Below are 14,958 nucleotides of genomic sequence, written 5' to 3' on the forward strand. Positions count from 1 at the left end.
TCATCTCCCTCTGATTTTAGGGATGAGTTATGGGTAGGGTTAGGTTTAGGTTTAGGGATAGGTCTCAATTTTCAGACATGAATATTGTTCCAGGATCAACAAAATATGTTGAGGAACATGTCTTGCTTGGCAAAATCACAGTGACCCATATGAGCATCGGTAACGCTTTAGATTACAGCCCGGAAAGTACTGCGTAATCAAAGCGATTTTAAAGTGTAACTTTCGTTAATTATAGTGTACCTATAAAGTACTTACATGTAAGTATGAGGGAACAATATGTAATAGTTTGGAGAATAAAGGGGTAACAACCAGGAGAATTAACCATTTATTTATACTGTACATATTATAGAAATAAGGGGTAGGCTACTTATTCTACTATTGTGATACAACAATCTTACATTTGGGAGCAATACACTGCGTACCTTTTTGTAATAATGGTTCTTTTTTTAAATTACAGGGTACATATCTATGCATTTATACAGTAATCTTTTTAACAAAAGTGCACTGAAATATATAAATATTGGGGAAAAATACTCTTGTTCCATGTAGTGGTGCTTGTTACCCTCTTGTTCCATGTAGTTACAGGGTAAGTACAATAAAAATACATACATGCAATCTTATATCACTGACTCGGAAACCTTTATTTGAAAAACAACTTAATTAAAATCAGATTTACAACACTTCTTTTTCATTTAAAAGTGCTCTTTTTAATCAACAATTCTTTTCAAATGCTTAAGTCTTGACAGAAAGTAGCACGTTTTGTCCCAACTTGTTTCTCTTGCTTGGCTTCTTCCTTTTGTTCCTCTTCTTCTTTTTATTTCTTTCCACTGATGAATCTGAAGAAGAAATCATGTCTCTTGCTATTCTGTATTCTGTATTAAAGGAAAATGCAATACACCCAGAAATACGTCCTCACCATTTATTCATCTTTTACCCTCATGCCATCCAAGTTGTATATGACTGTCCTTCCTCAGATTAACACAAATGAAGGTTTTTAGAGAAAATAAAAATAAAAATACATCTCTGGGAATACATATAATGCAAGCTCATGTGTTCCTAAAAGTTGGAGCATCAAACTGTAATACTGTATATACTGCAATAACTGTAGTAATCCATACGCCCCCAATGGATGGATCAATGTCTTCTGAAGTGAAACGATAGGTGTTTGTAAGAAAAATGACAATATTTTTAACTTTTTAAACTGTAGACTATCGCTTCAGACCAACTGTAATGAGTTGTTTTTCAATAAAGTTTTCCGAGTCAGTGATATTAGATTGTGTATGTATTTTTATTGTACTTACCCTGTAATTACATGGAACAAGAGGGTAACAAACACCACTTACCCTGTAACTACATGGAAGAAGAGTATTTCCAAGTATTTAAAAAAAATTGCAATAGTTATAGCTTTACTTGCCTTGAAACATGTAAGCCCAAACTTAAACATCTGCACTTTTGCTATAAAAAAAAAAACTGTATAAATACATAGATATGTACAATTTATAAAGCCTAAACATATGTATTGGTACACCATTATTTCAAAAAGGTACCTAAATTGCTCCCAAATTTAAAATTGTTGTATCATAAGTACCTCTCAGTTCTATAATACTTACAGTATAAATAATTTTGAATTCTCCTGGTTGTTACCCCTTTATTCCTCAAACTATTCCCTTATACTTACATGCAAATACTTTATAGGTACACTATAATTAGCGAAAGTTACGCTGTGAATTCTTCTTAATTATGCAGTACTTTCTGGGCTGTAGTCTAAAGCGTTACCTAAGCATCCATCTACTGCACCAGCACTAGAGTCACACACAATCCCTCTCTAACTCACACTCAGGAGCAATAATTGTTTCAACTTCTCCAGAATCAACACAAAGTTTGCTTGCACTGATGTTTATATGATTCAATGTATATGATATTTTGTAATGTGGCTAATTTTAAAGAATGATTCACAGATTTTTTAAATGTATTATTATTATTATTGTTTTTAAGCCCCCAACCACACACATCCTAGATAGAATTAACAATAAGGTCTACCAATTAAATCAAAATCAAAATAATAAAAATGACAGCAGAATCTATTTTTAAAATAAACATTAAAAAAAAGTAGTCTATATGTATTATTGTCAATAAACGTTTTATCCTTTAGCTAATTTGTTTTGTGCTCTTTGATGAAAAAAAATACTCCCAGTGGTCTAATTTGATTGACAGTTAAATAGTCAACCCCCAACCTCACAAGACAAGAGCATAATTATAGCAAGACTGCTTTTGTAATATTAACAATGATGCGATTTTGAGACGCTCAACAGCGGCACGTTATCTCCCACCACAAAAGTCCCAATGATTACAGCCTGCTACATTCTAGCTGAATGAGGTTGCATTTCAAAGAGATCCATTCAATGCAAAAACAAAAAAGACAATAGCTAAGCCCAGACTGGTTCCTGATGTTATGTATGTTTGAGCCAACACACCTGCGGCATTCTTCTGTCCATTCCTGGATCAAACAACACAACAGGTGTTCATATCAGGTGTGGTGCAGCTGGAGAGATGTGACGTGTGGAGGAGCAGCGACACCATGTGGTAAACCGTAAATCATTAGTCATTGCGCGGCAAATTGCTGTTAAATTAGGTTTTCTTCCTCCAGAGGTGCATGGGATTTCAAGGAAGCGCTTTTTAATAATTGTTAAGTGTGGTAACTGTCTTACAAATTTTAATGTAACCGCAAACGACTTGACCCGTTCTTACCAGCGCTGAGAAAAGTAACATACCACGTGACAACGCAGTCTACGTGCTTCAGTAGCAGAATGGACAATAATGTTTACATAAATAACTGCACAGAGAAACTTATATCTTAATTTAATAAGTATTGTTTTGTAATACATGATAAATGATATAATAAAATAATAAAATAAATAAGCAATTAGAAACCGACCCCTTCAGTGTACGCTATTGTAGTGCCACTTCCAAAACACTGGATGGCGCCAAACACAGACGCTAGTGTCTGATCAACGTCATTACAGAAACAGAAGAAGATGCTAGGAAGAGATGGGCGAGGGAGAATGAAATAAACAACACAATAAAAAGAATTAATCATAATGCAGCGCTAACTCGGACAATTATCATAAACTTAAAGACTGCAACGTTTCATCAGGAGAGGAGGTGATGGCGTTTGTTACAGCGAACTGGAACCCTTTGGGCGAGGCTTTTTACAGGTAAATAACAGAACAGCTTAATCATTCTGCTTATTAAATGGTGCAGAATATGAGTGTATGATACCATTATGCTCAACCTGCTCATTTGGGTACAGTGGAGCTTTTAAACGGGACGTTTGTAGTTTGTTATGAGTTGTCACTTGGGTCATGTGACAGCTGTCATGAGGGGCTGTGAATTAGTTAGCAGCACAACTGCCTGTTTCCTCAAAATGTGTTTAGGCTACTGTTCTCAACAAATACCTTAGTTTGTTTGATATAATATAACTGTAATCATATTGGTCTGATCATGGTTAAATTATTTTATTCCTATTTTATGGGCATCTCGAAAATGAAGGCAAGGCAACTGCAGTCAAAAACGATGCTTTTCATTCACTTTTTTTATCAGACTTCTGCAACAATGATATAATAAATGTGTTGAAAAACAATTATTGACATATATATGTTCATGAACAGATTAGTATATATTAATTTGCAGTGCCAGCATTTAAAAGCTGTTTAATTAAATGTTTGACAGAAATCTCAACTTCCACTAAATACATGAACCAGACCTCAGACGTTTGTTCTCGACTATTTTATTAAATATATACTATTAATGTAATGGTTAATTACTTACTAATTTATTATTCAATTTATGTGACCATGTTCAAAACGAGTTCTTTATTGTAATATCCTTTTTTATGAACTTTGTTATGTACTGCAATAGTGACAGTATTGTTTGAACTTAATAGGAAAAAGTCCTGAAGTTTACATTCAATAGCCTTCCATCCACTGCTTTGAAAACATTTCCTAAAGATATTTATTTATAAGAAGCAATGTAAAAAATAAATCACATTCAGTTGATGATTAAAAAATATTGTCCATGCTTTTTAACTTATAATATGTTTTTGAACTGTAATGTCAGCCAAAAACCCAGACATTTGTCATTTCTATCCCCTAAACATATCACTGAAATGATATGTTTAGTGGATGGCAGGATGTCTGCTTTAAAGTATATTAAAAGTGTGCCATGTTTGATCTTATAGAAATTGACTAAAAACAAAAGGAGGTCTCCCCGAAAGCATGGGTTGTGTTTAACTAGGCAAAGGTATTACCTGGCTTCATGTTGTCCAGCAAAGCAGTCATAGCAGGTGCAAATATGCTTTTATTTTTAACCCTGTTCACCTCCCCCTTCTGTGTTCTTTTTTTCCTGAAACAGAAAGATTGAATTGTATGAGATGGGCTGGAATCTGAAAGATGGTTTGAGAGAGTGTCTGGTCGCTGCAGCTCCATATGGAGGTCCCATCGGTGAGTTTTTGGTGAGATCAGCCCAGCTGAATGTTGTTGAGTAAGATTATTTCTCACTACAAGAGAATGACATTTCTTTCTCTACCAGCTCTCCTAAAGGGGCGCATCCGACGCTCTCCCAGTGCCAGACCTCAGTTAGAGATCTACTCTTCCTCAGGACTGCCTCTGGCCAGTTTTCCAGTAAGAACACACAGTGGCACAGCAGGGATGCATTATTAATCAAAATAAAACAGAAATCACGATGTGATCAAACTGCAAAGGCTACGACTGTACAGTATATGCGCTGTTGTTTTCGAAGTGAAGCATGGCACTGTGTTCTTGCACAGTTTTCCACCAGCGTCTCAGAGCGGCTCGGTTTGCATTAAATGCTTCTCCACATGAACTCCATCTCTGCATCTGCTCTGAGTTTTGGTCACTTTAACGTGCACTTGGGAATGCAACATGCGCCCATCTTCTTCCTACACTACTTGCCATTCATTTTGAAATGACGACAGCATTATTAGAATTTAATAGGTTTAATATTGTTAATTGTTTACCACATTGACTTGTGGCATCTTCCCAACATATACTGTACACTACGTCCTGATATTTCCATTCAGTGAATGTTTGGGGAAAATGTAATGAGTAGCACTTATCAACAAAAGAGAAGCAAACTATTTTTTTTAGTTATTATTATTATTATTATTATTATATTGTTATTTTTTTAAATACACTTTTTTTTTTTTTACATTGACATATTATAATAGTAATATTATAATATTATATTTCGTTTTTACGGTAACACTTCACAATAAGGTTCATTAGTTAACATTAGTTAACTACCTTAGTTTACATGAACTAAGAATGAACAATACTTCTTCAGCATTTATTAATCTTAGTTCATATTAATTTCAACATTTACTAATACATTATTAAAATAAAATTAACATTAGTTAATGCACTGTGAACTAAAATGAACAAACAATGAGCAGCTGTATTTATATTAACTAACATTAATAAATACTGTACTGCATTGACTATGAGTTAATAAAAATACTGCTTTTATAAACAGAAATGGTGTATAGTCTCCTCTCTCTCTCTTTCTTTGTGTATCTCAGTGGAAGAGTGGAGTGGTGAAGCAGTTGGGTTGGACTGTGACCGATGACCTACTGTGTGTTCAGGAGGATGGCACTGTGCTTGTCTATGATCTCTTTGGTGGCTTTAAGAGACACTTCAGCATGGGCAATGTGAGAATGCACACGGTTTCAAAAGGATGCATCCGTGATTCTATACTAATAAAGCATTGCTTCTTTAAATCAGTACTGATTTATGACTGAGCCATAGCATTGATTCTCTCACAGGAAGTTTCTCAGAGTCAAGTGCTGGACACCAAGATTTTCCATTCGCCGTATGGGACAGGAGTTGCCATATTGACAGGTGCCTTGCGATTCACTTTGGCCACGAATATTGACGACATAAAACTGAGGCGGTTACCTGAAGTTCCAGGTAAATAATGCATTATTTGTGCTATTATAAGAATACAGAATTCCACGTGGGTCTGTAAGCGAGGGTTGAGGATTCTAACCCTGAATTTTTTTATTTTTTTTTCAGGGCTACAGGGGGCGCCCTCATGCTGGGCAGTCCTGACTCAGGACAGGCAATGTAAAGTGCTGGTGGCTAATGAATCTCAACTGTTCATCTTAGACAATACAGCCTGCACACCTGTGGTAAAGAACACTCACACACACTCAGACTACACAGATATTCCTCACTTTCAGACAATCTCACTCACTGCAACAGAAACATAGGAGGGCATCATAGGCAGCTGTCTTCTGAAATGTCATGTTTCATATTATATAAATAAAAAATTGTTTAAGAGCCAAGGTCCAAAAGCATCTAACAGTCACTCTAGAGCTACTTGGTGTGTATTGGAATACTGTGCATTAAACTTCAAATGTATTGTGTTTCATATATAATACTGTTCAAAAGTTTGGGGTTTGTTGTTCAACAAAGATACATTAAATTGATCAAAAGTTACAGTAAAGACATTAATAATGTTAAAAAAAAATCTACTTCAAATAAATGCTGCTTTTGAACTTTCTATTCATCAAAGAATCCTGAAAAAACTTATCACGATTTCCATAAATATTAAACATCACAACTGTTTTCAACATCGATGATATTAACAGATTTTCTTGAGCACCAAATCAGCTTATCAGCATCAGTATCAGGATCATGTGACACTGAAGACTGGAGTAATGATGCTGAAGTTCTGCTTTACATCACAGGAATAAATTACATTTTTAAATATATTTGAAGCAGCTATTTTAAATTGGAATAATATTTCACAATATATCAGAATTTACTGTATTTTCGATTAAATAAATGCAGATTTGGTGAGCATAAGAGGCTTTAATGCGAAACATTAAAAAATTATTTTACATTTTATTACATGCTTCATGGGATGAGTAGTTTATTACCGCATAGAAAATGTCATTCTTTTTGTCCCAAATCAAAATAATGTATAATGTGATTTATTTTGGACCTGGTCAGTTTGGTCAAAGGTTTAAAACTCTTTATTGAGAAACTAGTAGTCACAGTGGCGTGTCACAAAAGTACCCAAAAAGTGCAATTTGGAATCGGACTCTGCTTCAGATCAAGCATTCAAACTAAGTGTGAAAACAGCCAATGTTAAATTGGGTAAATAATGTTTGTATTTGTGGTGTATGTGTGCGTGTGTGTGTGTGTGTCAGACTCCTCCAGGTCTCTCTCCAGAAGCATCCAGTATAGTTCACATATGTGTCTCATTCAGTTATAAGTATCTGGCACTCATCACTGACTCTGGCCATGTGTGGATGGGCACATCCAACCTAAAGGTAAGTGAAATCCAGCAATATCACTTCAATGTATTTTATGGACCTGTATATGCTGGTCACAATTTTAGCAACTTGTCTAAGCAAATTTTTTTCAATCAGTTAATTTCTCTGTCCGCTTTAATTGATTAGTTAATTACTTGGTCTTAAGTGTTAATTACAGTCTTTTGCACAACAAAGCAGCATCAGGTGATCAATGTTGTCTTGTGCAGGAGAAACTCAGCGAGGTGGACACCAAAATCAAAACTCCCCCCAAACAGATGGCCTGGTATGACATCATTTTACGCTTTGCTTGATTTATGTATATTTTGTATATGCTATATTTTTACTCCCATTTAGTTTTAAGGACAAGTTTGTAATGTTTTTTTCTTGCAGGTGTCGCAGGCCCAAGAGTCAGCAGCCATCAGCGGTGGTCATGTGGGATGGGCTTCTCCTAGTGGTGGGAGAGTCTAAAGAAACAATTAAGTACCACCTGGACGATGAATCGATTCTGGTGCCGGAGCTGGACGGGGTCCGGATCATCAGTGCAACACACCATGAGCTTCTGCAAGAGGTCCCAGGTTAGAAGATGTATAGAGAAAAATGTATACTACTGGTTAAAAGTTTGGGGTCGGGAGGATTTTGATATGTTTTTAATATGTAATGAATTCCTGTGGTGGCAAAGCTGATTTTTCAGTAGCCATTACTCCAGTTTTCAGTGTCATTCTGATATACTGACTGGTTGGTCAAGAAATTAATATCAGTGTTATATTTAGTTATTTTTGGGGAAAGCACAATAAATTTTTTCAGGGTTCCTTGATGAATAGGAAGTTCAAAAGAATAGCATTTATTTAAAATAGAAATATTTTGTAACATTATAATACTGTCACATTTATGCATTTGGAAAGAAAGAAAATACTTTTTTTTTCACCCAAAAAAAATCTTACTGACCTCAGACTTTTGAAAGGTTTTGTATGATGAATGGTGCAAGGCTCAACGTCCCGCTAGCCCACGAGTGATTTGATTTTCCCATGATTCTCTGCAGGTGCTTGTGAGGAGATTTTTAAAATTGCCTCAATGGCTCCTGGAGCATTACTGCTGGAGGCACACAAAGAATATGAGGTAAGACACAGTGACTATGTTGGATACACATTATTAAAACTGGACATGGTGTCTTCACAGTGAACATTTTTTAAAAGTTTCCTAATACATAATAGATGGATAATCTATTAGGACAAGAGGTTTCATTCTTGCCAACATAAAAAGGTCTTAATGGTGAAAGCTAATTACAACAGGTATGTTATGTCTAATGGCTTTTGTGTGTGCAGAAAGAGAGTCAGAAGGCAGATGAGTATCTGAGAGAGATTAAAGAACAGAGTCTGCTGAGCGAGGCAGTGAGGCAGTGTGTGGAGGCCGCTGGACATGAACATGAACCCGAGACTCAGAAAACACTCCTGAGGGTGAGCCACACCGGCTGAATGTTGCGGGAAGAGAGACCTTTCATTTACAGAAGGAATGACACTAAACATGGGTTTATGATGTATCTCCCTCTCTCTCGTTCTCCCTGCAGGCGGCTTCATTTGGGAAGTGCTTCTTGAGTAATTTTCCTCCAGAGCAGTTTGTCAGCATGTGTAGAGACCTGCGGGTGTTGAATGCAGTACGAGACTATACCGTGGGCATTCCTCTTACCCACACTCAGTTCAAACAGATGACCCTACAGGTGCTCATCGACAGGTGAGATGATTTCAGGCAGAACAGGTGTCTGCTTCCATTGCCGGGATCTGTTTTTGTGATTACTTCCTTCGAAATGAGTAAAGTTTTAAAATGAATGTAACAAAGCAGATTATTCATCTTAAGTCATGGCTCTTTCTCTGTCTCAGACTGGTGTATCGTAAACTCTATCCGCTGGCTATTGAGGTTTGTCGCTATCTAAAGACTCCAGAATATCAGGGAGTGAGCCGAGTACTCAAACACTGGGCCTGCTACAAGGTGTGTGTGTGTGCGCTTTTTTATTATGCTTTTGAAGGATCTCTGAAAATATCCCTGTAAAAGTTGCAAAACACAGTTGTGATGTCCTCACTTATAAAAAAAAGTATGCATATATATATAAGAGTATATATATATATATATATATATATATATACACAAAAGTGACACTAAAGACATTAATAATGTTACAAAAAAAATTCTACTTCAAATAAATGCTGTTCTTTCAAACTTTCTATTCATCAAAGAATGCTGAAAAAAATTATCACACAAAAATATTAAGCAGCACAACTGTTTTCAAAATGTATGATAATGCGAAATGTTTCTTATTATTATGATTTCTGAAGGATCATGTGACACTGAAGACTGGATTAATGGCTGCTGAAAATTGAGTTTTGCCATCACATTTTAAATAGAAAACGGCTATTTTAAATTGTGATAATATTTTACAATATTACAGTTTTTGCCGTCTTTTTAATCAAATAAATGTAGCCTCTTTTGAAATCTCCATTCATTATAACATTGATTTCTCCTGTTCATTATGAGTTTTATCAAACCACAGACATCAAGGGTTTTCACAGCTGTTGTATACAGAACCAGAGCACATTTGCAGATGCAGACGGCTTTCTTTGCACTTGTTAAAACTTGTATGACATTTCGGTCCGGTCTGAGAGGTTTCGATGCAAAACAAGGAAGCTTTTTAGAGAAGTGCCTATCAAGTGAAGCCCTACAACAGTTTGTTTCCTTTGTGTGTGTTTACGTAGGTCCAGCAGAAGGAGGAATCAGATGAAGTCATTGCAAAAGCTGTGAGTGTGAAGCTAGCTGATGCTGCAGGAATCTCCTACTCTGAAATCGCCACTAAAGCATATGAGAGTGGACGCACAGAGCTCGCCATTAAGGTACATGCATGCACAGACCATGCACTAATAAAGACAGAATTATTATTAACTGATATTATGGGTTGTCAGTCAGTTTGTGTTGATCTCTGTCGTTCAGTTGTTGGAGTTTGAGCCTCGCTCTGGTGAGCAGGTCCCACTGTTGTTAAAAATGAAGAAGAGTCCTCTGGCTTTGAGCAAAGCCATTGAGAGTGGAGACACAGACCTCGGTAAAAACACATTCACATCCACCTTTCAAAACTTTCTTAATTGACTACTGGATACATTGTGATGGTTTACCTACCCACATGTTTTGTTGTATGCTAGTGTACACAGTGGTCATGTACCTGAAGAATGAGCTGAACAGAGGAGACTTCTTCATGATGTTGAGGAACCAACCTGTGGCTCTGAGCCTTTACAGACAGGTACAAACTGTGACACACACACACACACACACACACACACACCCTGCTGCTGCAGACCTGAGAACCATGGGCATTGTTTATGACGAGGATCATAACTAACCTATTTAATAATTATAAGCTAAGGATGTGAATGTGACAAATGCCTACAATGAAATCTCACTGGTCCAAACCCCTCTGCTCATTGCTGTGTATTAAACATCAAATCTCTTCTGATTGGCTATGATTTTGTTACTTTATTTACATGTCACTTTCAGAGACAGAAACATTACTACTGCCTATTTAGGACAAATTTTCAACAAGACAATTCATGTCAGCTCTTGTATAGCCACAGGGTTGTTATTGTTAACTAAAACTTTTAGTTGAAGTATTTTATTTTTTTATTTTTTTCATTGAAATAAAATAAAATTTAAATACCATATGGAAAATCTTAAACTAGAAATGTTGCCTTGACAAATAACTGAAATAAGCTGAAGTTGAAGTACTAAAATTACTGGAACTATACAAATTAAAGCTAATTAGAAATATATATATATAAAAAAAAAGAAATTAATAAAAAAAGACAACATACAACATTTCTAAAACTTAAAATAAAAATGAAGCTGAAAATATACAAATAAAAGCTAATGCAAAATATTAATAAACACTATAATATTATTTTAATCATACTTGAATAATACTTTATAGCATCAGAGATCACTGTTTATACTTAGGTAATGTTCATGCATTGTATTCTGCATTTTTAAACCTTAATTGTTTATGTCTTTATGTTTTAGTTCTGTAAACATCAGGAGCAGGATACACTTAAAGATCTTTTCAATCAAGATGATGATCATGAAGAACTTGGCAATTTCTACGTAAAGGCCAGCTATAAAGAGAAGGTAGGCGCTTACAAATCTTTACAGCAACTTCTCATTTTTTTCTCACTTACATGATTTGAATGACAGAAGTGCTTTAAAGAAATTATGATGGCTCCATTTCCACAAATTGGTGAGGTTTGTCGACTTTGCTTTCCACCTTAATTATTTCATACTCTAATGGTAGTTGTATTAGCATGTTGTGCAGATTTATTATTTTGTTACTAAGAACACAAATGTAACGTGTGTGTGTGTGTGTGTAATTGCAGAGACTGGAAGCTCGGATCGCTCTTTTACAAAGTGCGGTGGACGAGTACTACAAAGCCAAGAATGAATTCTCTGCCAAGGTGAAGACCTCAGACTCTTCTGATACAGGCAGATTAGCAGCCTGGGTCAAGGGTTTATTGTCTGTGTAGCCAGAACATTACATCTGTGTATTATCAAGAGGAATTCTAGCCTTTCTCTCTCTATCTTCTTTTTTCTCTCTCTCAGGCCACAGAAGATGAGATGCGTCTGCTGCGGTTTCAGAGGAAGCTAGAGGAAGAGAAGGGTGAGCCGCTCGTGGGATTCCCTCTTCATGAGACTATGAACATGCTTCTGTCTGTGGGACTGCACAAACATGCCGAACAACTTTACAAAGACTTCAGAGTGCCTGACAAGAGGTGTGCCTTCTAACTATAGTTTCACTCGCAGGATTTGTAGTTTGTCTTTCCCACTGGCGGCGTTGAAAACCTTGACACATATCTGAGTGCAACTGCTTTTTAAACAAGAAAAAAGGTAGGGTGGGACTTGATTTTGTCCATGGGGAATTGATTGGATGGTTGTGGTTTGCTATCGCTGTGATCTCATGTGAGTGACAGGTCGTCAATTGGTTCTTTCAGACGGTTCGTTTTATTGACGGTTCAAAAAACGATTCACCAGTCCGCTTATGTAATCCCGTTTCGATTTAATGTTGACTTTAAAGACTGCAGTTGTAATGCAACCTATAAAAAATTATATTTGCTGTCAGGGGGGTAACCTGGGTATATGATTGTAATCGAAATGAACGGGTTCAAATGTAAACATCTGATTCAGCAAGTGGTAATAAATGTGTCAGATCTCTGGGAAAAACAAAAATAATAATATATATATATATATACTGTATATATCTTTTTTAATGCTTGTAATGCTTTTTTAATGCTTGTCTCTAAATAAAGATTAATATAATGTGAATGTCATGATGATGCGAGTGAAGGTGTTTCTTATTATCAGGTTCTGGTGGCTGAAGTTGAAGGCTTTGGCTGAGAAGGAGGACTGGGAAGAGCTGGAGAAATTTGCCAAAAGCAAAAAGTCTCCTATTGGATATCTGGTAACTAATGTCCTGTTGATCTGTCTTAGAATTATTGTTGTGAATTAATCTTACTTCTGTCTTTCTTGGATTACAGCCGTTTGTTGAGGTGTGCATTAAACACCATAACAAATATGAAGCCAAGAAATATGTCTCTAAAGTCACACCTGAGCAGAAGGTCAAAGCTCACCTTGCAGTGGGGTAAGAGGTTATTACGAAAAGTATTTAAACAGTTAGACCATTTTGTGTAAATGTATTACTATCATTGTGTTAGATAACAAAATAACAAACTAATTTGTTAGGTTTAAAAATATATGCAGTATACACTACTGTTCAAAAGTTTGGGGGGAGTAAATGAATACATTTAAGCTCCGTTCACACCATGGACAGCAACTATAATGATAAATATACACAGTAGTTCAAATCATTCTAAATATAAAAGAATAGCAGAGTTCACAACACAACTATAAAAACATTGACAGCCAATCAGAATCATTCCTGCTTTAAAGAGCTCAAGCATTTAAAGCACCAGAGGACATAACTGTTGCATGTGTTTATAATAAACAGAACGCTATTGTTTATCATTATATTTATTTTTAGATTTATAGTTGTCGTCATTATTTGTGTAAACTGGTCTTTATTCAGCAAGGACGCATTAAATTGATCAAAAATAAAAGTAAAGACATTTATTAAGGTACAAACTATTTATATTTGAGGTAAATGCTGCTTCTATTCATCAAATAATCCTAAAAAATTTATCATGGTTTCCACAAAAATATATATATTAAGCACCACAACTGTTGATAATAATAAGAAATGTTACCAAATGTTATCAAATCAGCATATTATAATGATTGTGACACTAAAAACTGGAAAATTCAGCTTTGCCATCACAGGAACAAATTACATTTTAAAATGTTTTCAAATAGAAAACAGCTCTTTTAAATTGTTATAATGTTTCACAATATTACTGTTTTTACTGTATTTTTGATCAAGTAAACGCAGCCGTGGTGAGCATAAGAGACGTCTTTCAAAAAGAAAAAATTCTTACTGACCCCAAACTTTAGAATGTGAGTGTACATTAGTTCACGATTAAGACAAAGAGCCACTGTGTAATATTCTCTGTCACTCAGGGATGTGGAAGGTGCCGCAGAAGCTGCCATCGAGAGGCGTAGTGAATCCGAGATCAGTACTGTTCTGTCACGCTGCTCATCCACCACTGATCATCTTCTGATGGAACGCCTCAACCGTGCTAAAGCAACTGCTGCCAAAAAGTGAGCCTGTCCACTTCTGCCCTGCTCAACTCAACTGCATTTGCTGCCAAACAGTGAACCCCTGTGCACCGCAAAGAAGCACGCAGCAGAATTTGCTTTCGGCTGTGTAAACAACTCCTGGTATAATGGAACATTTTCATGAAAATTCTGCACAATCAAGGAAAATGTCCTCGGTGGACGCACAGAGAAAAAGACAGACAGCAAGAAAACTTGCATGTCAGCATTTTATGTTTTTCTGCTGCTGTCGGGCAGCTAGAAGCAGTTCCCATCTTGCACTTCACTGTAAACCTTAACCTTTGTACCTACAGTTGCATTATGAACCATTGTGTTTGTCGTAGAATTATACTGTCATTGATCATATGCCTGTGTTCTGTAGAGATTATCTGACTCTATGAATATAACAAAACATTCGTTATTTTAATTAAACCATGATTGTCTACCAAAATGTGTTCGATGGAATGTTTGCACCTAAATCACACAGTTAGGGAAGCCCATTTCTGCCACATAAGAAATAAAAAAAAAACATGCTTTGGTAAATCTTAAAAATGACATACTAAGTCATAATTATGAAAAAGTCGATATGACATGCTATATTGAAATTATGAGATAAAAAGATGAAATTTTGACATGCTATGTTATAATTATGAAATAAAAATTCATAATTATAGGATAAAAAGTCAAAAATATGACACTAAGTTATGAGATTTCACTACAAATGACTTATTACTGTACATATGTCAATTACTATACAAAATGCTGTCAAAATTATGACATTAAGCCAGTTATGACTAAATCATAACAGATTTAAAAGCCAAAAATAAGGGATAGTTGGTTTCTGTCAGAATTGTGATTTTATGTAATTGTTTACTTAAGTCATAATTTCTAAA

The 14,958-nt window shown here is 35.6% G+C and overlaps 1 protein-coding gene across 1 annotated transcript; it reads left to right on the forward strand.

Moving 5' to 3' along the window:
* The first annotated feature begins 2,941 nt into the window (after positions 1-2,941).
* Positions 2,942-14,516, forward strand: vps16 (VPS16 core subunit of CORVET and HOPS complexes). The gene is made up of 22 exons (XM_084425727.1): positions 2,942-3,215; positions 4,411-4,499; positions 4,588-4,679; positions 5,597-5,725; positions 5,840-5,984; positions 6,090-6,205; positions 7,232-7,354; positions 7,564-7,619; positions 7,727-7,911; positions 8,376-8,452; positions 8,659-8,790; positions 8,901-9,064; positions 9,211-9,319; positions 10,081-10,215; positions 10,313-10,421; positions 10,519-10,616; positions 11,390-11,494; positions 11,740-11,817; positions 11,963-12,132; positions 12,722-12,818; positions 12,895-12,998; positions 13,931-14,516. The coding sequence occupies exons 1-22, from the start codon at positions 3,166-3,168 to the stop codon at positions 14,073-14,075; spliced, it is 2,508 nt and encodes an 835-aa protein (XP_084281853.1). The 5' UTR covers positions 2,942-3,165; the 3' UTR covers positions 14,076-14,516.
* The last annotated feature ends 442 nt before the right edge of the window (positions 14,517-14,958 follow it).

The sequence above is a fragment of the Rutilus rutilus genome, assembly GCF_951802725.1.
Source record: "Rutilus rutilus genome assembly, chromosome: 12".
In the NCBI taxonomy this organism is placed as follows: domain Eukaryota; kingdom Metazoa; phylum Chordata; class Actinopteri; order Cypriniformes; family Leuciscidae; genus Rutilus; species Rutilus rutilus.